Genomic DNA, 24,314 nt, shown 5'->3' with positions numbered 1-24,314 from the left:
GAATTCCCTATTCCTCAGGTCACAATATGAGAAGGAAATTCAACAAATCATCACTTGTTAAACATAGTCTGTGTCTGGGAGACTGCTTCCTAATTATGATATAGGATAGGCCCTAGAAGCAACTTAGGAGTTTTGAGCCTCGTAGAGGAGAGAAACTTCGACATAAAACAAGGAGACAACTCCAAGCATTAAGTTGTCTGGCAGAGACCTGATCTGTTACAGAGGCAATCAAGAAGGGATCCTGGGGGTATGTTTTAGTTGCTACAAACCCACTGAATGTAATGGAAACCACTGGAGACTCAGGTGCATGGAAAGAGCAGCTGTGCGTGCGTGTATGTGAGCTAACACACATGCATGGGCCCTGGACTTAGCCTGTCATATGCAAAATAAGGAGGTGGGATGAGGTGACATTTTACCTGAAAGTATTCTTTTCTCATCTGCTATACTTTCTGAAAGCCTGCCATAAAGAACTTCTTTTCTCTGTATGTAGAAGGGTGTTAGGACTTATGGTGTCTCTTTCTAAATAGGGCCAACTCTCTTCTCTTCCTTTGTTTTTCTGCCATGTTGCTGTGCTATTTTCTATACTACTGACTCTACCTCCCCGACGGCACAAGACAGGTGCACAGGAAATGTTTGTTAAATGAACAATGAAGGGAGACTCTTTCAGTTGATGCCTGGTATGAGGGAAGAGGTTCTAGCCCATCAGAAAGAAAAGGGGAAGATGGGATATCGGGAGAGAGAAAAGAGAGAATTAGCTCCTAGTCAGTACCTAGGGCTTGATAAGAACTGTGCTAAGATGTTTATATACTAAAAAAGAAAATAAGTAAATTCTCAAAAAACAATCTCATGAAGGAGTTGTTAATTTTTACTCTACAAATTAAAGAAACAGGCTCAGACAAGTTAAGTAACAGCTCAAGGTGATAAAGCTAGTAAGAGACAGTATTTAAATAAAAGTAGAGATAAATCAAAAGGTCATGTTCTTTAAAAGACACCAGGCTGCTTTACAAAGGAGAGGAAATTGAGGACAAGTAAACATTTCAGGGGTGCAATGTTTACACATTTAAATACCATGCAACATTGATACTGAAATGCGATTTCCCATCAATGTGTATAACTAATGCTTGACCACAGAATTCCCCATTTGCAGAATGAGTAGGCTGTGAAAAGCATGGCTCCCTTCTACACTTCTGTGCAGTTTTTATAGACCTGAGCTTAAAATAAAGATTTGCAACTCTTGATACCAGCCCACACGAGCATAGAACTTCCTTAGTCTGAAGAGAGTACTTTTCCCTTTGGATTTGGTAGTCCCTTGATAAAAATTACTGAAACCACATCCAAACAAGGGTTCCTTGTTTTCCCCAAATCAGCTGCTTGTTCTGTTCTGAAACCACAAAGATACAAGCTGAGTGGAATTATTGCAATTTTCAATGTTGTATCAGCCCCGCTAGACTCTCTGCTCCTCAAGAACAGGAATCGGGCCGTTTTCTTCTTGATTATCTTAAATGCCTCACTACAGTGCCTGGTACATACTGGGCATTCAGGAAATACTTAGTTGAATGAAAGAATGAATAAAAGGTGACTCAATCAAGTCAATGACTGATTGAATGAATGGATGGGTGGCACTTGTCTCCTTCACAACTGTCCCTGAGCAGACTTTCCATGCAACCAACAGGAGCCTTTACCAACTGTGAGCCATCAATCAATAAAGGTTGCTGACTGACATTTCAAAAGCATACTTCGGTAGAGTAAACATTTCCAGGACTGGAAATCAGTAGGGAGATTAAATAAAGGAGAAAGACCACTGGCTGCTTTTCTGGGAATGGTGGGGCATCTGGCCTGTGGCATAGGATATGGATGTGCTCTTTCTTTAAATTCTTTATAATTGGCCAGGAAGAGGAAGTAAACAAAAATCCTAATGGAATTTGCAGGTCTCTGAGGGGTTAGCAATATATGCAGAGAAAAACACCAGATTCAGTCGGACATACAAAGATGGATGTCTCAAGATGAGTAATCTAATGAAGGCTGATAAATGATTCTCGAAGCAATCTTTTTCATTCCCTGCTTTCCACAGCCATGCTGCCTCCCAGGTCACAGCCAGGCAAGGAGAAAATTATAATGAAAATCATCTTTACAATGGGTTCAATTCAAGGTCAAATGCAATGTCCAGTAAATGTTCATCAGACGAGACCGAAGCTGTTCCTACTCATGTGATGGACGGGCAACCAGAAAACCTCTCTGACCACAACTTCTGTCTAGACTCATTCTTGTGAATAACAAAGACAGGGCAATGAAGGGCCTCCTCTGTCAAAAAGACTAAAAGATACATTTGGGATGCCTCTGACATTTGTGTTGAAGTAGGATGGTCTAGTGAAGACAGCAGGCATCTGGTGTGTGGTTAAAACTCCTCCTCTTCCCAGATACACAATCTTGAGGAAGTCACCTACCTTGTGACACATCTGCAAACAGGATAAATGATTCTCACAAAATTGTTACTGGAGTCAAACAGAATAATGTCGATGAGATTTCTTTGTAAATTATAATATGCTGTCCAAACATAAGCCTAGTACCTTCAGGGTGAATAGCAAAAGGAGAGAAGACAAAAAATGAAAAAGAAATGAATGCAGACTCAAAAGAAAAGGAGGAGGAGGGGGCAGTTTATGGAGAGGAAGGGGGGAAGGAAAAAGAGAGTAGGAGGGGCGAAGGAAAGGAGGTAGGAGAGAAGCATTGGAAGCTGCGGTGGCAATGAAGGATCTCCAAGTTCTGGCACACAGGCAGACAAACAGGCAGACAGACACATCAAACAAAAACCAAAGGAACAGCAGAATGATCAGAGATGGGATTCAGAAAATCCCATCTCTGCAGACCATATCATCTGATAAAGCAAGTGGAAGTCTCCATCAGATGGCCTCTCTGGAGGAGAATGCCAACCACGAGTCAGCCTCCTCATTATAAATTTCTAAAGGGTAAGCTCTACTGACTTCACTTTGCTCTAGTCAGTGCTCAGCTCAGAAATACATCCAGATTGGTCATCACTGCTTGTGCAGCCATTCATGATGGCCCTTTCTCTTTGCCTACTTAAGGCCTACTCATTGTTCAGATGAGAGCCTTCCATGACCTCGCCAACCTCCCAGTCCCCTACTGCAGATCCCCTATTACAGGCCACTCTGGGCATCACAGGCCACTCTTTTCACGGTACTTGGTATAGTCACAGAGTTACATTTGTTTGGGTGATTATTTGATTAATATCTGCTTCTCCCTGCCAGGCTGGGGGCAGAAGTAGTGTCTGCATGGCTCATCATTATATTCCCAATTAATTTTATTTACTGGGCACAACCCCACACAAGTCAGTTAAGAGCAGCCTTAATACTAGAAAGATACAAGAAAAAGGGCAGTATCCAAAGAAGGATAATGGGGCCAATACATGGTGTTACCAGGATTACAAGGAGATTTCTGGCTAAGAAGTGTTTCTGCCAGTTTGGGCAGCTAAATCCTGTTAAGGAATAGGTTTCCTGTATTCATTTTTTTTTACTAGCCTGACTAACCTATGACAGGGTGCTTTTTAAAAAAAAATCCCTTCTTGGTTCATTCAGTACATTAACTAGCTCTTCAGTGCCTTCTCAATCAACGTCATGGGTGACCATATTATCATTAGCATTAATAATTAAAAGTATTGATGGAGGGGGCAATTTTCTAGTTGAATATTCTACAGCACACTGTTTTGAGTATGTTTAATTATATAATAAGGAGGGAGTTTATTCACAGCTTGCTTTGAGCCCTTTTATTAAAACACTTTATTAAAAACGCAAAGGTTTCTAAGGAAGACATGCAGTGATAAGTAATCATACTGGCGTTGAACTATGCAAAAAGTAAGAATTATTTATATAAAAAACCCAACAAACTAAAATCCCCAGTAGATTCTGTGGCATCCCTCTAAGATAAATTTTAGCTACTTCGCAATGAACATCCTTCATGTCCAAGGCCATCAAACAGGAGAGCCCAGCAGCTCTTGATAACCAGATTCCTGACCTGTCCCTCCCGGCTTTCTTCCTAGTCCTGCTGGGTAAAACAGGTGCCAACAGTACAGAAACATTATTCCTCCAGTTCTTTTAATTTAGCACATTGCAAGATAAGTGAAATCACTGTTAGGTGCCTGTGCTATTTTTGTTAATGTTCTTATATGAAAACTGGATTTTTGACAATAACTGTAATGACAAAAACCTCCAAAGCCCCAGGAATCGTACTGAGCTCCACACTGTATTTCAACACCTTACTTGGGTCTCCAAATTGACCAATTTGTAATAACAAAACACATATAATTCTGAGAGGGCAGGAAAAGGTGGTGATTTAAAAATGTGGCTTTATATTCCAAGCCTGCCACTTAGTAGCTGTGCGACCTCGGGCAGCACCTTTAACTTCTCCAAGCCTCACTGTCCCCATCCACAAAGCGGGATAGTGTGCCCATGTACAATAATAATAATTGTTGTCAGAACTAGATGAGATCCACAGAAAGCACTTATATCAGCTGCTACTAAAAACGAAATATTTAAAGATGTTATAATTTTAGCATTTGACTAAAGAAAATACCCTGTTTGGACTTTGTTGTTTATGTATCTAATCTATATGATGGAGTGCTATATATTCTTTTTTTATGTCTTTCCTTTTTAAAAAAAATTATTTATTTACTTTAGATAGAGAAAGCGAGCGTGCAAGCCTATGCAGTGATGGTGGGGAGGAGGCAGAGAGAAAGGGAGAGAGAATCCCAAGCAGACTCCATGGTGAGTGTAGAGCCCAACGCAGGGTACAATGGCAGGACCCTGAGCTCATGACCTGAGCTGAAACCAAGAGGAGGAGGCCCCACCCAGGCACTCCTATGTTATGTCTTTCCTATTTCATTGTTCTAAGGAAGACTTTCTCTGATGGAATAATAAGAATAACGGTGGTTAGTGTTTATAAAAGTCTTTGGCTAAAAAACAGACATCTAGAACCTCCTTGTCAACTCCCAAAGTCTATGTTGATATTTTACTTGAAATTCCAAATTTGAAAACTTCCGTCATATACAAGAAAGTGGACATTTTTGGGTTTGGGTTTGTCTTTGTTTTCCCCACAGTTGTTATTTCAACAGCAGATGGCGACAGAACCCAGATCCTGGGAGAGAATTAGGCTCCCAGGAACTGGCAGCCTGTAACTGTGCCCTGGTTCTCTGAAGCCTCAGCGGGTTTTCAACACTGATAAGTGTTTGGCAATCCTTAAAGTTTGCTGTGATGACACCTTTTATACTTTCAGCTCTACACATGTAAGGAGGAAAGATTACAAGGCCTAGGGAAGGATGTCTTATCGAATAAGGAAATGGAAAAAAGAAGCAGTAGGCCAGTGGAAATGGGGCTAAGGAAAATAAGCGACAGCTCCACTAGGAGCAGAGGTGGAAACTGCGGGGACATGAAGAGAAATGAAAAGCAAACACAGGAGTGTTTGTAGTGTGAACTACAGGAAACATACGCTCTGGAATTATATGCTGTTCTGATTGATTCCTAATGCGTCCTCTGAGGTTTAAGCTCTGATGGTCCTGCTTCCCTCCAGAGATGAAAGGAGGGGTGTGTAAACTCCCCTTTTCCTTTAACTTTCCTTTCGAAGTAGCTAGGATCCCCAGCAGGTGACCTAGCAACAAAAGAGAGCTGGGACTCTCATCCAGAGCCTTCTCACCCAAGAGGAGTCTGTCTTTAACACATCATAAATCACAAGCAAAAATATTTTGGGGAGAAGCAGGAGGAAATTTGATTTTTTTCCCAAGCATTTCTAAAAATCACCTAGTTGCTTGTCTTTTTTTCTTGTATTCTCCCTAAACTCTTTAGCTAGCAGGAGAGCAAATTAAAGAAGAAGGCAATAACTATATATATTTCTTAACACATTCTAAATTTACACAAAAATCTTATCCTCTTAACTCAGTTTGGCCCCCTGTTTTGGTGGGGTCACTTACATTTCTATGGTTAACAAAGGTTCATATTTTTGACCACTGACTCCAGCAAATAACAACCTGAACAAAGCTTCTCTCTCTCTCTCTCTTTTTAAAAAAGATATTATTTATTTATTTATTTATTTATTTGACAGAGAAAGAGATCACAAGTAGGCAGAGAGGCAGGCAGAGAGACAGGGGGAAGCAGGCTCCTTGCTGAACAGAGAGCCTGATGCAGGGCTCGATGCAAGGCCTGATCCCAGGATCCTGAGATCATGACCTGAGCCAAAGGCAGAGGCTTTACCCATTGAGCCACCCAGACGCCCCAAAGCTTCTCTTTCAAGTATGAAAGTAGTTCAGCATACCAGGCCCCCCTTGGTTAGTCTGGGAAACACAGCTTAGTACTGCTTTTGAGGATTAAGGTAAGGAAATGTGTTGGACGGACTTCAGGGTAAGGAAGGAAGTTGAACATTCATTCTCATTACAAATCCTGAAGGATGGCTGGGTCTGTGAGTGTGTGGGTAGAGATGACCCAAGCCACTACCCTTGAGGGCCAGCTGTCTAAAGCTCAGTATTCCCTTGGGCTTCATATTTGGAAATATTTCTAGAAGTTCAGATGTCAAACTTTTCCTTTTCAAAACTCATGAAGGTATACAATGTTAGATTTGGAAGGAATCCAAGACATTGATTTAACTCAACCTTATTGTTCTGCATATAAGTTAACTGAGATCTGCTCAAAATCACACTTGCAAGAGGTGGCAGACTTGAACATAGAACCCAGCTTTCCTATTTCTCAGGTCAATAATGCTTGCACTTTCTACAGTGACCATGTGTTTTGGAACCGAATGGGCGCTTAGACTAAGAAGACTATTTTAAGTCAGCATCGTCCTAAAACATCTGAAGCACATTAGCTATAAAAAAGCTTTTCCCATCAGGGCAAAAGGAACTGGGTAGAGAATAAGAGGGCCAGTGATTCCATCCAAGGTTCTGTTCCCCGAGTTCTGTTTCCTTGGAAAGCACACTTGTTCACACCCTACAAGGGAACATCAGAGGCTCCCTGGCCCCAGTGGTGCCATGGTCTCAAGAGTCTAGAGGTCTTAGAGTGTGGAGAGGGGAGTCTCTTGTGTCAAACAGAGGCTCATGGCTATTCCCATCAAGACAGGCCTATCCCTCTAAGAAAGAATGACAGTGATACCCACACAGAACAGTTAACCTGAGAGGATGGGTTTTCCCCTAGATCTATCTGTTTACAGACACACTGCTTTTTGGTTATCCTTTGGATACTCAGAGACTTCTCTATTTGGGAGAGAGATTTAGTTAGGGTCAGTTAGATAAACCATCCACTCTATAAAGAGTCCTTCCTACGGTATCACTGACAATGGCTCTCTAGCTTCTTGTGAAGTGCCACTTGTAGAGGGTGGTCAACAGGCTCCAGGCCAGCTATTTCACTGAGGTGAAAATGCCAGTTAGTAGGAATCTGCTTCTAGAATGTTGCTCAAACATTCTTTTAAGGTAAAATAAAACCAAGTGTAAAACCAAGTATGCGCCCTCTAGTGGGTGAAAGGACGCTACTTGAGAGCTGAAGAGATGTCCTCTTGGCATTGTTAGCCAAGTACTTTAGGTTTTGGCTCATGATTTCCCTTTTTTAACCTCTGCCTTGTTCCAAAAGTTCAATTTATGTCACCCCCCCCCACCCCCGCCCAACACATACACCAGAAGCCTACCCGGCTTCCCGGAGGCGATCGCTTTTAACCATTTTGATTTTAATTCTAGTAGTTACCTCCATATTGTTTAAAAATATGCTTATAAGAGAGCCTTTCTTTAAATCCTATTTTTTTCCCAGAATTTTTTCTGTTTCCACGAGCATAGTTTTTCTCTGTGCATGTGTGTTTTAATCTTGTTTTTGTCATTTTGCAGGTGTTGTTAAACTATTTGGTAACCTGTGGCTGGCTGTGCATATTCAAGGATGAAATAGTAGAAAGGCTACAGGGGATGCTGCAGTTAAGGACGAGACTTTTCCATGGAAAGGCTTCCGGTTACGTAAGCAAACCTGAAAACTGTCCCTGTAATTGGCTGTGCTCTGTTTCTTTTACGGAGAGCCTTCATTTTCTGGCTGGTGGTAAGTCCTTTGTCCAGCAGTCGCCTTGTGTCAGGCGTGTGTATGCTGAGTCGGGGCACCCTTAGTCCTATTCTCAGACTCTGTACTCAGTCCCATCTGTTGTCACTATTCTGAAGTCTCTGAATTTCCTGGGCTCTGCCAGGCAGTTCTGCCCCCCCCCCCCCCCCGCCCCCGTGAGCCAGAGGCCCCTGCCTGCAAGGCTGCTGCACTGTGGTGGGCCTTTTTGTGGGTGGCATCCCTGGAAACAGAACCCTAGGAGACAGCATTTACACAGAACACGCCAGCCCTGCCTCCGTGGGTGATCGAAGGCTGCGGGTTGCTTTGTTCTGTTTGGTCCATCTGCTTCCTGTCATCTACAAATGTGATGGAATCTTTCGGCTTTTGATGCCTCTCCCACTTCCTTTACCATTATGGGAATATCCCTTTTTTATTCTTTCAGTGTCCTTTTAATGGGGTCCCAGGAGGAAGAAGAGATGAAGGTGTGGTAGGCTGTATCTGTCAACTTGAACCTGAAGCAGGAGATCACACTGTGAATGGGGATGATATTCTGCCTCCTAATGCCTGGCATAGTTAAAGATGACTCACACATCGATTTAAAAAACAGCAGTAACTCTAGGTGGAGGCTCAATTAGACAGTTTTGTTGTCTTCATGGATCAAATTAACTGGAAATCTGAAACATTCCCACTTATTTTATGTCAAGTAAACAGCAACTTAGGTAAAAACTATATAAACATAAGGACTTTTAAAGTACATTCATTTTAAAAATATCCTTAGTAGTTGCTTTTCATGAAATCATTAGGAAGGAAAGTTTTGAAAAATTTCCAATTTCAGCTGATTGCCTCCACTCAGCAGTATAACACCTTAATGGGAATACTGCTAAAGACCTATTGGCCTATGCAAAGTAAAAAATGACTTTCCCACCATGTGCTCAGTGACAATGATTGCATGCCACATTATCTCTCTATGTGTTGGCCAGCTGGGCACATATAGTATGAGTTTTAGTGTTCTGAACCTTATAAAGAATTACTGAGGTATCTCCTTCTAAATATTCCAACAATGCAAAATTATTTCTACCTCCAATATTTTATTTTACATCCAGAAATTTTATATATTACATATGTAAATATATACACATATATATTTAATAACAAGTGTTCAATGTTTGTATTCAAACTAATCTAGGCTATAGAAGTTTTGTTTTCTCAGAACACTTGGACTAAGTATATATTCATGTAGTAGTTAGTGAGGGTCAAATATGTACATGCAACTGCACAAAGCTAGTGAGTCCTGTGCGATTCTCCCTTTTGGCTAAGGAGAAAACTCATGCTTAGAGAGGGGAAGGTCTGTTTAAGACTGACAACAACAGATGGCAGAGAGGCCAGGCTTCAAAACCAATTCATTGATTCCAGAGTCAGTTTTCTTCCATGACTGCAAGGAACACAATATTTTTCATAGCACAGGATTTGTTAAATATGAGGCAAAATGCTTTGTCAGTTAAAACAATGGAGCATAGCTGAGAATATCATTTTCTTTAAGATTTTATTTATTTATTTGAGAGAGAGAGAGAGAGAGAGATCACAAGAAGTGGGGAGGGGAAGAGGGAGAAGCAGACTCCCTGCTGAGCAGTGAGTCCAATGCAGGACTCTATCCCAGGAACCTGGGATCATGACCTGAGCCAGAGGCGGGTGCTTAACGGACTGAGCTGTCCAGGTGCCTGACCATTTTTGATTTTAGAAAAGGAGTCATCCTTGTATTATGAAGTGAGGGGAAGGCCTTTGCATTTTTGGTCTCAGCAGAGAATTAGAATTACTGATTGTGGTTATGACAGACGTCATTGCACTAAAGTGGAAAACAGTGCAAAAGGCTAAAAAAATATTTATTGGCTAACTGCTAATAAGCTTCTGTAAATAAGAAGAAAGAAAAGATTTGTAAATAGCTTTAAAAGAAAGCACCATTATTTAGACTAGTTAGAGGAAATCTTCTCTGTGTTAATGACCAATATGTGGACTGACTGCCATTCTGTGTCCTGCCAAGGGAAGTCCTTGTAAGGAACAAAGAAGATGATGTAGAGACCAGTGCGCAGCTCAGTCCCCATACCCTCACCTCTACCACAAACACCTCAGTTACGTAGCGTGTACATGGATCTCCAGATCTACTCCAAGAGGTGGGTTATTAGTTCTGTTTAATGATTTCTAGGCTTAGAGTCAGTTCTTATTCTTTATCATTTTGAAATGGAAGTCCCAGGAAGTTCTTCACTGTGTCTAACTTACTCAGAATGTGGTTATGAATGGTGTGACTAGCGCTCTCCAGCTCCTTAAAGCCTTTTCATGCTGCACTGCTGTACAGCAGAGTATAACCTGATTTCAAATCCAAATTGTGCTTTCTAGGTAGGTATCTTTGGGAAAATTACTTAATCTCCCTGAGAATCAAGATTCAAAAAAAAGGATGCCCGTTTTATATGACTATTTTGGAAACAAAATTAGAGAAGATAAACAGACGGATGAGGAGAGAGAGAAAACGAGAACACACCAGGGACCTGATAAACACTCGGTAAATGCTAGTTTCTTTTCTCTCCCCTTGAAGGAATATCCACAAATCTGAATTATTTTTATTCTCAGCAAGTTGCACATTTTGAATGTAATCTCTTTAATGATGAGTTCCATTCTTCAAATCATAGAATCCTAATCTTGTCAATGTTTTCTGGAATAGAATGCTGTCCCAGCCCTTTGTTAACTCTGGACGTCCTTTCCTCATCTGTTCCACATGTCCGATTTAACATGCAGAATTCAAAACTGATCACAGTCCACAGGAGAATGTGATCAGTGAGTTTTGTGGAATAGTTTTTCTAAACTATGGCACTTTCCAGGAAGAGGAAATCGACAGGGGTGTTATGGAGGGTATAGTCACAAGGCCACACACACCTGCACTGCGGGTGCTGACGGAAGAATAGGCTTGGGAGACTATTTCCTCTCACATTTACGTAGCATCTTTGTCTTAAACTTTCTGAGATGCGTATGCCAGAAATGTAAGAGTATTTCTTATTCTGGTCCCGTATTCTTTCCTTCAGAGCTGAGGATAAGCCGCTATGTAGAAAAGGCTTACACTATTATATAACGTGTTTAATGAGCATTTAAGTATAATCTTGGTAATTAAAATACATTTGTTTATATATATAAATATATATTTACATATATATAAATAAACGCACCAATGATGCAAACTCAATGATTTGGATTGCTTCCACAAGTGATTATTACCCGTGCTAGAGAAATATGTCTCTCCAAAGTACAGTGAAGACAAGGATCTCTGACTGTTTTAATGAATCCTTATTTAATATAAATGCAAAATTCTCTTGCCTGATAAATTAAGTATGCTATGTATAACAACACCACCAATGAACGTTATACTATACTATAGCAAAACACACATATAATGCCAGTACTATTATAAAAAATAATATATATAACTTTCATTTTTGAGAAAAACTCTGTAAGGAAATACTAAGTATGTACATTTTACAGATGAGGAAATTGAGGCATATAAAAACAAACAAACAAACAAACAAAAAACATACAAAAAAAAAAACCCAAGCAACTTGCTATCACACAGCTAATAAGTTCCTGAGTCCTGATTTAAACTCAGGGAGTCTGGTTATGACCCAGAATCTAGACCACCTTAAATACTACCTCAGAACCAAATGCTGTGACGTATCTACTGGGAACTTCCTATGCCTTTGTTTTTTTATGGACTAGAACAAATGTTAACAATGAAGATACTGTCCTGTTGAGAAAAATATTGCTTAATTCTCCAGAGCTGAATTCATATTTAGCCTACCATTCCCACCTCTTTGTTTTTATTTATTTGTATACTAGAGGAGCTAAAGTGGTCTGATGTTCTTTACCATTACAAACAGAAGAGGAGGACTACCAGGGGAAGGTGTCCTTTTGTGGGGAGTGCAGTGCCCATGGAGAGGCCACATTCCTTTTGCTCACTTTCCGATGGGTTTGGGGACATGCAAGGAGTTTCCTTAGCTGAGGGCAAGAAAGGGCACTCCATGAAAAGTATTTATAATATAATATTTATGCTCTTCCATGAAGTAAAGACTTGCATCTCTTCCAAGTGGATATCCATCTAGCAATGGAGTTTGCTGCTTTGCCCTGTTCCTCTCCGGGATGGAAAAGAACCATGGGGAGAGGAGATAAGAAGGTCAGCCAGGGGCAAAAGAGGTAAGGACTGTCCTTGGCAAGTCCACCCAAGGGGAAGGAAAGATGGCTGCCCCTCGGCCTATGAGTCTCAGATTTGAAACTGCTGAGGACAGATGAGAAATGGGGACTCCAGGCATGGGAGGGATGACTATGGTTCAAGCAGTGGTGAGTGCATGGGAAGGCACAGTATGCTATTGCTAGGGGTTCTGTGGAAACGATAGCTTGGTCTCCCAGGGGATCACTCAGATGGAGGAGCTGTGGGAGTCTCTTGACATTGGTGCATGTTTGGTTATTCACCCATTCAGGCTACATCACCAGAGATAACCAAGAGAAAGGGAACAGCCACAGTAGAATGGGGAGGAAATACCACTTCTTGTTTCCTTTTTTTTGCCCCAATACTACCAGAGGAGAAATCTAAGAGAAAGAAATATCTAGAGGGATGGTATGAGAGACAGAGTGGGCCATACCCCTGTCGACTCCAGAACGCTCTGGTGGAACCCAAGTCCTAATTATGTTAGAAGGAGGGACAGAGGTCTGAATAAAACATAATATTTTAAAATAGAAAGGACTAATAAATAATAAAGTTAGAGATTTGAATTGAAATGCCATTAAGGAAGCCTATGCGTCATTGAGAAATAGGGTTGAAACAAAATTGGTAACAGATACTGGAGAAGTAACATGATTTAATTTTTATACATTAATCAACTAAATGTTCTCAATTAAACCAGCTTTAATTATAAAACAAGTGGAGGGAAATACTAACCCCTTCCCCACAGCCCCTCCAGCTTTTATCTGATTGGGGAATTCAGAAATACAAAATACTAAGTCCTCTAAAATGTAAGCCCGCCCAGCCAACAACTCCATTCTCTCTCTCTTTTTTTCTTTTTAAAAATTTATTCATTTATTTTAGAGAGAGAGAGTGTGAGAGACTGTGTGAGCAGGGGTGGGTAGTGTCAGAGGGAGAGGGTGTGAGATACTCTCCAAAAGACTCCTCGCTGAATGCAGAGCCTGACCCAGGGCTGGATCTCATAAACTCAGAGACCTGAAATGAACTGAAATTAAGAGCTGGACACTTGACTTATTGAGCCACCCAGGCACCCCCAACATCTCCATTCTTCTCTCCTGCCCCACTGCTTCACACACCCTAGGCCAATCTCTGAATCACCTAAAGGCCTTATGCCACCTCATGCTTGCTCATGTGTTCGTGTTTTCCACGTGCCCTTTCTTCTGCTCAGAGAACCCTTCCTTCCAGTGTCTGTCCGGCAAATACCCATAGGGGCTTCAGTTCTCAGCTTGACAGTTATGCCTTCTCTGAGACCATCCTGACCTGCTTCCCCCTCCTTCTTTGATGCCCATTCTCAGCTAGATGGCCTTCCTGGATCTTCCATTAATTCCTTACATGCATCTCCTTTGTGATGCTTACACTGGATGCAAATATGTGTCTGTATTTCTGCCATTCCCAGTAGGCAAGGAGCCCTCTGAAGGGAAAGAAGAGATCTTATTTGACTTGTTAAATGTAGTACCTAGCACAGTGCTTGGCATATAACATAAGCTTGATAGATATTTGCCAACAGAAGGAACGAAGAAAGGAAAGAAGGGAAGGAAGGCAGGCAGAGAATTTCTTTATGCCCTAGAGATGAGGCTGCAGTTTAGTTTAAGAGAAGGTTCCGTATTATTCTTATCTTACCCTTCCAGGGAGATGGCCCGCTGGAGAGTCACTGAAGGCTGGCGGGTTGCAGTGCTGTGTTGAGAATGACTGCAACAAAAGAAAGAAAAGACAAACACAGATCTTTTATTTAAAATGTCTTTGCACATTCTAATCAGTTCTATTGTCAAGAAAAGAACCAATCTTGAAAGAAATACAGTGGAGATTAAATGTTCTTTGATAACAAGTAGAATCATCCACCAAAATCTGGTACTATACCAGGTAAGGGGTTAATATTTCCTTATAACTTGATTTCAGCATGTATTATTCAAAAGTAACCTTGAAATGACAGAAGGACATGAAAAGAAACAAAAGTATTTGGAAGAGGTAATTTTCATATTTCATTATGATGCAGTGTATTACTTTTTAAATGAAGAATATTTTTATAACACTTTTTAAAACAGTGGATTTGAAAACTTAAGTATTTAATTAGTATAAGTTTCATATTAGTTCACACTTGCAACACTTACTTGTAAAATTAATAACAATTCAGCTGTTGGGTGAACACAAAAACTCAAAAAATGAGACCTCTGGTTGCACACCAATCTTAGAATTTTTTTTTAAGGCTTATTTATTTATTTATTTATTTGACAGAGAGAGAGAGAAAGAGAGATAGTGGGAGGGGCAGAGGGAGAAGCAGACTCCCTGCTGAGCAGGGAGACCAATGCAGGGCTCGATCCCAGGGTCCTGGGATCATGACCTGAGCCGAAAGCAGACGCTTAACTGACTGAGCCACTCAGGCGTCCTGCCAATCTTAGAATTTAATGATATCCATATTTTGTTTTGGTTGCATGGTAATAAGACTGATTTCATAGATAACCAGTTGCAATAAAAATTATAATGTTTATCATTCATTGAGCTCTCATATAGCCTGAATCCCTTGTCTAAATTTATTTGTTTACTTCTCTCAACCCTATGAGGTACACACCGTCCCATTAACAGGTGAAGAAACTAAGGTATGGAGAGGTTTAGAGACTTGTCCTGAGTCATGTGGTAAATACTTGTCCTTGAGATAGCATCTAGACCCTCTGATTCTAGAGCCACTACTCTTAACCATCCTGTTATATTGTCTCTGAAAAGGTGGCAAGTTTTCAGATTTGTAAGAACGTGTTTTGCAATCTCAGAATACTCTTCAATCAGAGATAAAGTTTCATTAGATATATACAAAGACAATCTAACCCTAAAAAGTAATGTTTTGTGGATTTCCTATGTGTTCAAATGTATCATAAAATGTATGTAATTTTATTAATAAAATTTTATTAATTTCAGTGTGTAATTTTAGTTTTTAGTATTTAGTATCTTAGTTGTAATATTAGTTACAGATATATATATATATATACACACACATATACATATATATGTATATATAGGCTATGAAGCTGTATATATACAAATATATGAATAAAGAGAAACCTGAGTCAGATGTTTGCAGAACATCTTCACACAACTCCACAATTTCTCAGCAGAAAACAATGACATTGTCACAGAGTCAAGAAGTAGGCTCCAGATTTTCATCCAGAACTCCAGTCATTATGGACGAGAAGTGGTTATCTCTCTTAATTGCATTTAGTTGTGACATGGATGACATTTATCTGAGGTTGAGGGAGCAGAATTTGGGCACCGTAGCTAAAAACTAGAGAACGTTGTTCAAGTTAAGGATGGTGCCCTATGTTTCCCGGCATCCTTTATAGTGGCGAGCACTATATATGTTCCCTGAACATGGTTTGGTTGACAGTTGGAAAGCAGCGTAGCGTTCAGGAGCTGGTCCATGTAACCAGATGCCTAAGTTAAAATCCCAGCTCCACCACACGGACTAATGTGACCTCACTCAAGTGATCTACAGCTCTCTGCGGATCAGTTTCTCATCTGTGAGATCAGGATAGTAACAGTACTTTCTTCCTGGGATTGTTATAAGGATTCAGTGAATATAATGTTTAAAACAGTGTCTGTTAACATGGTAAAAGCTACATTAAGTGTTTGTTAATAAACTAATATGATTTAGCAGAATGTGTATTTTAACATATTTAGCACTGAATAAGAATTACTCAGATCATTTCTTTTATTTATATAGTCAATGCCACAAGATGTGTATTTGTGAGTATAATATAAATTTGGTGATCAATATCAAATTAAAATGTATTTTCTATTGTAAAAATATTATAAAATAATGAAAATCAAAATAAGAGAAAGTTAAAAAAGATCACATATAATCCCATTACCTTGTCTCAGATATCACAGAATTATCTAATTTTAATTATTGCAGCTGTCCTGTAGGCATGTACAAGTAGCCACATTTTATATATAAAAAATACAAAACACACAAAACCTAAATGACTTATTAGAAATCAACAGCTTGCAAATATGGAACTAGAACTCAAACTAAAGCCTATCTTGTTGCCAATGTGTGTACTTTCCATGCTATGCTATTGACTCTATGTCCACATGTGCTTCATACAGTTTTATACATACACAGACCATATATAGCTTTATATCCCACATTTGCTCATTATAATTTAAGCATTTTTATAGGGTCTCCATAATTATTATTTTGGTGTTATATAATGTTACTTCCTCTGCGATCTATTTTATTTAACTATTCTTTGTGGTTAGATATTTGGGTTAATACTACTGTTTTAATATTACAAACATGCTGCATGAACATATTGATATCAATTACTTTTTCTTATTTGACAATCTCCTTTGACTATGTTCCCCAAATGGAAACATTCACCAGGTTCTTCATTTATGTTATTAATTATTTTTTAAAAGCTTTGTATCATTTTATTGCCTCTACTATATATATATATTCCATGTACTATATTTTTAAATATATATATGTACATATATATACACATACACACACCAATTTCACCACAATCTTATAGACATTAACAGTATAATTTAAAAAAATTGATAATAGGTACAAAATGATACTTCCAATTTCCTCATTAGCGAAAATGACCATTTTTTTCTATATGCTTACTTGCTAATTGTATTTTTTGTTTAAACTGTTTAATCCTTTCCGTTACCATCTATATGGCACTGGTTTAGAAAGTACCAACAGTCCTTTTTGGGTAAAGATCAATGATGCCTGCTAACCAAGATGAATGAGTAGCTGGAATTCCTGATCGCCTCCTCACCTCTAGCTTAGCCCATACAATTAAAACAAAGAAATATTCAGCAATCTCTCTTTACTTATCACTACCTTAAACTAATTATTATTCTACCCGACATTATTCCAGTCATGTCCCTCTTAAGGTTTTAGTGACACTTAAATGTGGGAGATACCGTGAAGTACACACAGAATATGACTCCTCGTATATTATACGTGCAAAGTCAGCCAGTTTCTCCTGGTGTGTAAATTTTGAAGAAACAGAGCCTTTTACAGCATGTAATGACCCTCTTACTTTACTAAGACAAATACAGCGAATTACTGGATAGTCAAGACCTACAGACACAAGGGAATTTTTGTTCTTCCCTGATAGCAATGTGTAAGCAGGACTTGAAGGGGGGGACACTTGCAGCGGGTATTAGGAGCTACCAGATGGTGATAATAACTTGTATTTTTTAAGAATACTGAACATCTTCCACCTGGAATCAAGCAGGCCCATGCATTCCATATTATTGACTGCATAGACAGTGTGCGGCTAGTTCCACCACGATGAACAGATTACAGGTAACCACTGCCTGGCCCTTTCAGCTCCGCAGGCACAGACCAGTCAGATGGAATTCTGAGAACTGTGGGAAGCAGCAGCATGGGAGGAAGGCTCCGCTAAAACGTCAAGCTTTTAACATTGCAGAGCCAAGTGCTCAGAATATCCTTGTCTTAAAAAAAAACTCTTATCAAAAATGGCCATCCTTCTCCTCCTATCATTTTTCCAAGACACAATTGAATCTATTCTGTAAAGCATTCTAGGATATGCCCTCCACCACCCCAGCGCCGCTGACATGCTGCTCTGTGCACCATCCCACGTCTTCCACACATCCAAAATAGCACCCAAGACTGAGAATCACCACCATTCATTTACATGCCTATTGTTGTTATTGTCGTTTTTTTCCCACTAAGTGACGCCTGTTTTCAGAGCAAGGAGTGCGGCTTATCCATTTGGACATTCTCAGCTCAGGGCTGACCCACAGAACATGCTTCATAAATGCCTTTTTGAAGCATGAAAACCATGGTCTGAGTTCCATCTATCTGCAAGGCCCCATGCCCCATCTCTTTCAAACTTTGTGACAACATCGAGAGAGAACCATTATGCCCATTTTTGAAGGAAATTAAGGACCAAGGTCTCACAGCTAGTAGGTAGCAAGAGTAGGACCCATGTTTGCTGGCTCTAAAGTACTTGTTCCTCCAAGACAAATCATGTTGCCTTACAGAAAAGTGAAAGCAAAGCTCTGTGATTAGTTCAGATAGAGGATCTCAAACATTTTGTTAGGAAATGCTGAATCTGACAGTTTTGTTTTGCATAAAACAGCACCCATTATATTCACCATATCTGTCCAACTTGCATGTCAGTGGCTTTTGAAGATCATTTTTTTTTAAATGAAGGTAATTTAAAAGAGGGCCTTCTCTCTCCTATCCACACCACCTTATTAACGAGCCCTGGACATCTATGAGAATTTGAGTGACAGTGAATGGTGAGTGAGTGGGATGAGAAGGCTCAGTAGAATGTCACAGCAATAACACTGGGGACGAAGTCCCATCACGTGGTAGAAATCATGTGGCTCCTCTCTGTACTTAGGCAGCTTGGCTGAAGTGGCAAATCAGGTAACTGTGGAGGTCAATTTTACCAAGACCTCTTCAGGTTTAGAGAGAGGTAATATCCCTATTCCCTTTGTAAAAGTCATGCTGCCATTGACTAAAACTGAGCCAGAGAACAGTGGAATCACTTTTCCAGGAACTCTCTGATTTTCCAAGTAAAAGACTCCGGTTATTGCCCAAGAAAATGACATCTGCACGGTGCTGAAAGATGCAATCCTATTGCTGTGTGAAATTAAAATTGTGTTGAGCATCTGATTTGAAACTGTTTTATTACACATGCAACACAAAGGACCTAGATGGTAATGATAAATGGCTTTTTAATTTACTCCAACTCTACAGCAATAAGAGACAGGATAACTGGTCTTTACAAAATGTTGTAGTGTTAAAACTATGTCATTTTATGGAGAACACAAAAAGATTTTTGGGTCTTTTAATAACAAGGTGATAACAATGAAATTTAATGTGCCTTGTAAAGTCCCATCCAAGTAAAATACCTCCTGGTATGTTTTCATTATTCTATTTCATTTTTTACCTACATTTCTGAATAACTTTCATCTCTCCTTGTCATTTATAACTCTTCACGTTCTCTTGAACACCTGTATCTATCATTCATCTGATCTCTCTTATTATTTATTTCTTCTCTTTTTCTACTTTCCTTGTCTTCGTACACATGCATTAAGTTGCCATTCTTAAAAAGAAGAGTGTATATCTTCTTGGGTATCAAACCAGTACCTCAAATGCAACATAGCCAAAACTATTACCTTCCCACATGAAGCTGGGTATCTCTCCTATTGCTTTACTGATACTTAACATGAATTGTCTCATATAATTATTTATATCTCCTGGTCACATCTAACAAATGTTCATTGGGCATTTACTATGTACCAGGGATCATGTTAGGTGCTTGGGATGACTCTTTGATTCCTTAATGGTGTAGTACTCAATAAACACTTGATAATAGAATCAGTGAAATCAAATAAACCACATGGGATCTTTTCATATAGATAACATTTTTCAATATCAATCTCTAGGTATATTTGGTAGACAAACCATCTAAGCTGGATCTGGAAGGATATATATATATATATAATTTTTTTTAAAGATTTTATTTATTTATTTGACAGACAGAGATCGTAAGTAGGCAGAGAGGAAGGCAGAGAGAGAGGGAGGGAAGCATGCTCCCTGCTGAGCAGAGAGCCTGATGCGGGGCTCGATCCCAGCACCCTGGGATCATGACCTGAGCCGAAGGCAGAGGCTTTAACCCACTGAGCCACCCAGGCTCCCCTGTATATATATATTTTAAATGGTGTGGAAGGGAAAGATGACTTTCTGAGAAGCTAGAAGGGTATGATCAAAATCATGGAGGATTGAAAGTACATGTGTTCTGGAAACCTTGAGAGTTTGGCCTGGCCAGAGCAGACTAGGCAGGGATGAGATCAGGAGACTGACTTGGGGTGGGTCAAGGGAGGCAGTGAATACCATGCCAAGAGGTCTGGACTTTATCTTGATGGCAATGGTGAACTCTCTAAAGTTGGGGATCAATATGGTACTATCTATGATTCAGAAGGGTAAACCTAAAAATACTCTGAAAAGTGGAAGGAAGAGGAGCAAATCTATAAGCGGGGAGACCAGTGGAAATCATCATGAGAAAGAAAGTTAATAAATGCCAAAACTTGGACAATGACACTAGGAATATAACCGAGTTTCATTTTATACAAGCGTAGCTTAATGTACCTATTATACATGTGGGAAATGCGATCTACGGTGGAACAGCTATACCTACTGAAAAGTTCTTTCTCTTGGTGCAATACTGATATAGCCACAGTAGCCATGGAGGACAGATACTCTTGCAACTTCTGTTCTTTCTAATAAACATTCTTAATGCTTCTGACTCTTTATTAGATGGTATTAAGATTCCTAGCTATCTTTTTTCTATACTCTAACATTTAAAAATTAATTAACTAATTAATTAATTAAAGATTTTATATTTATTTATTTGTCAGAGAGAGAGAGAGAGAGAGACCATAAACCAGTGGAATGGTAGGCAGAGGGAAAAGCAGGCTCCCCACTAAGCAGGGAGCCTGATGTGGGACTCCATCCCAGGACCCTCGTATCATGACCTGAGCTGAAGCACCTGCCTTCAGCTAGATGCTTAACCAACTGAGCCATGCAGGCATACATATTTTTACTTTTTTAAAGGATTATTTATTTATTTAAGAGAGAAAGAGAGAGAGTATGAGCAGGGGGAGTGGCAAAGTGAGAGGGAGAGAGGGGGAAGAAGGGAAAAAAGAGAGAGAGAAAGAAAGAGAAAAGTGGACTCCCTGCAGAGCACATAGCCTGGCATAGGCTGACATAGCCTGATGCAGGACTCCATCTCATGACCTTTAGATCATGACCTGAGCTGAAATCAAGAGTCAGATGCTTAACTGGCTGAGCCACCCAGGCACTCTTTTTTTTTTTTTTCTTTAAGATTTTATTTTTAAATAATCTCAACGCCCAATGTGGGGCTCAAACCCACAACCCCGAGATCAAGAGTCATATACTCTACAGACTGAGCCAGCCAGGCACCCCATTTTTCTTCTGATTTTTACTTGAATTATAGAACCCAGAAATTAATTCAGAGATCCAGATATGTTCAAACCAGGGCTGAGTGCCAGGAGATGCTGACTTTCCTCCACCTGTATTCCATACTTCTTCCAGAGGAGCCCAAGATAACACAGAATTTTAAAGTTTGCTTAACTGTATCGTTAAATTTAAGGTTAAGCTAACATCTCATATATTTTTGACATCAAATGATTTGAAATCAATTTTATCGTGTACTTGTACATGGGGCTTTGGAAACTCAAGATAGTTAATTAATATCTACCATCATCAAATTTAGTGGTATTAATTTTGATCTAGTTTTATAGCTGAGCTAACATTAGGTCATCAATTCAACTGAATAAATATGTATTGAGTATCTAAGATGTATTAGCCATTACAGAACTTCACTTTTTCATGTAGTTTTGTGCTAGCCATTACAGAACTTCACTTTTTCATGTAGTTTTATATCATCTCCAAATATGATAAAATGTCTTTTACATTTTCATGCCAATTATTAATTATAATAAGAGACAAGGACCATGAATTCTTAGCAAATCATCACTGGTCCTCCTCCAGTTTAACTGTTCAGTCCACAAGTTTTACTACTGAGCTCTCTCTATATTTTATTTTATTTTATTTATTTGTCAGAGAGAGAGAGAGCACAAGAAGGGGGAAGAGCAGGAAGAGGGAGAAGCAGGATCCCTGCTGAGCAAGGAGCCCAATGCAGGACTCAATCCCAGAACCCTAAGATCATGACCTAAGCCAAAGGTAGACACTCAACTAAATGAGCCACCCAGGTGTCCCAACTACTGAGCTCTTTTAATCAACATCTTTTTATAGATTAACGAGTCCTTTTCATCCCCAGTGACAACCTGACCAATGTTCATTGCAACTGGAATGCTCATGGCCCATATATTCTCATTCTTTCCATATGACTTGTATGTTTACTAAGATTCAGTTGTAACTGTTCTCAAATCTGTTTATTCTTATTATACTCATTTTATACTCATGTAATTTAAATATACACACTCATTAAATGTGAGTGTGTGAATTGTTTCTATCAATAATAAGTTTACTGATCTAGAAAGACTTACTAATGATATGCAGTTCAAAACATCAAAGCTTTTGCACAGCAAAGGAAATAAAACAATGAAGGCAATCTCGTAAATGAGAGAAAATATCTGCAAATGATAAATCTCATAAGGGTTAATATCCAAAAGATATAAAGAACTTATACAACTCAACACATAAAAAACAAATAATCCAATTAAAAATGGTCAGGTCTTCTTTTCCAAGAAGAAATACAGATGGCCAACAGACACATAAAGAGATGTTCAATGTCATTAATCATCAGGGAAATGCAAATGAAAACCATAATGAGGTATTACTGTACACCTGTCAGAATGGTTAAAATAAAAAAAAAACACAAGAAATGACAAATGTTGCCATAAAAATGCAGAGAAAAAGGAACCCTCATGCACTGTTGGTGGGAATATGAACTGGTAGAAAACAGTATGGAGGTTCTCAAAAAATTAAAAATAGAAGTATCATTTGGTTCACTAATTCTACTACTGGGTATTTACCTAAAGAAAATGAAAACACTTATTCGAAAAGATATATGCACCCCTATTTTATTGCAGCATTATTTACAACAGCTAAGATATGGAAATGACCCAAGCGTCCATTGATAGATGAATGGATAAACATGGGGTAGATGTACACACACCACATACACACACACAAACATATATAGTCAGCCATTAAAAATGAGAACTTGCAATTTGCAGAGATACAGATGGACTAGCGGATATAATGCTTAGTGAAATAAATCAGAGGAAGACAGTACCATATGATTTCATTCATATGTGGAATTTAAGAAACAAAAGAATAAGCACAAAAAAATGAATAAGCACAGAAAAGCACAAAAATGAATAAGCATAAAAAAAATAAGCACAAAAGTAGACTCTTAAATACAGAGAATGCACTGATAATTGCCAAACAGAAGGTAGTTGGGTGGGGGCGGGATATGGGTGCTTAAGTGTACACTTATCTGATGAGTACCGAAAAATGTGTAGTATTTTTGAATCATTATATTGTATACCCGAAAATAATATAATGCTCTATGTTAACTATACTTCAACAAAAAAATTTAAAAATTTAAAAAGACGTGTCACTTATAAAAATTTACTGATCTAGAAAGACATAATATATGTAGTTCAAAACATTGCTGCCAAATAAGGTGTGAGACAGACAATTATAAAAGTCAGAAAATAATTATAAAATGATGTAGTGTACTTTTGATTTTGACTCTAATTTAAAGAAATCTAAATTGAAAGGCATGGATAATGAATTAAGGCTGTGCTATATGCAAGAAAAATGAAGTAGAACTTCATAAAAAATGGATGCCAGATTTTTGGCCTTCCTAATCAACTTGGTATACCAAACATTTTAAAGCAATTAATGGACAATTTAGATGCTAGAAAATGACATCATAAAAAGTGTGGCCAGAGTTTGATGATAGTAGAGAAAATCTTGACCCTCATATTTTAAAAAATCTGATAAGTGATATCAGACAAATTAAGAGTACTGAGGATTTATAGAAAGATACCGTATAACTCTGGACTAATGAAGATGATCTGTTGAAAACTAAAATTATGGGCAGTGAAGAAAGCATGCATTCTGGGGTAAACATCTAAATATGAAAAAAATGTGGATCAAATTCAGGGCACCAAATTTCTTATGCCACAGTCAAAGATGTTAGAAATGTGGTTTTACTTAATGGTGAACAGCTTCAATCAAGTCATTAATAACATGGCAACTCAAAAAAAAAAATTAGAGGAAGTGTATTAGGAGAAATTCTACTACTTTTAAAAAATACCACTAAACCACTGATTTGACTATGCCACTTGTATAGTTATATGTTTAAAATTTAAGTTGAGGGGCACCTACCTGGCTCAGGTGGTTCAGCCACAAGATCTTGATATTGGTT

The 24,314-nt window shown here is 38.9% G+C and overlaps 1 protein-coding gene across 5 annotated transcripts in view; it reads right to left on the bottom strand.

Annotated features, from left to right (window-relative positions):
- LOC111154393 (discs large MAGUK scaffold protein 2) overlaps positions 1–24,314 on the bottom strand; it is a 1,367,735-nt gene that overhangs the window by 366,884 nt on the left and 976,537 nt on the right. For all 5 annotated transcript variants that reach the window (XM_022513932.1, XM_022513933.1, XM_022513930.1 and 2 more), the window contains one exon: positions 13,963–14,031. In XM_022513932.1, the coding sequence (XP_022369640.1) occupies positions 13,963–14,031 (69 nt within the window). The remainder of the gene's footprint in view (positions 1–13,962; positions 14,032–24,314) is intronic.

This window comes from Enhydra lutris, unplaced genomic scaffold (assembly GCF_002288905.1).
Source record: "Enhydra lutris kenyoni isolate GAN:26980312 unplaced genomic scaffold, ASM228890v2 scaffoldscaffold37, whole genome shotgun sequence".
In the NCBI taxonomy this organism is placed as follows: Eukaryota; Metazoa; Chordata; class Mammalia; order Carnivora; family Mustelidae; genus Enhydra; species Enhydra lutris.
The sequence above is the reverse complement of the archived record's forward strand: the minus strand, read 5'-3'. Positions and strand labels throughout refer to the sequence as shown.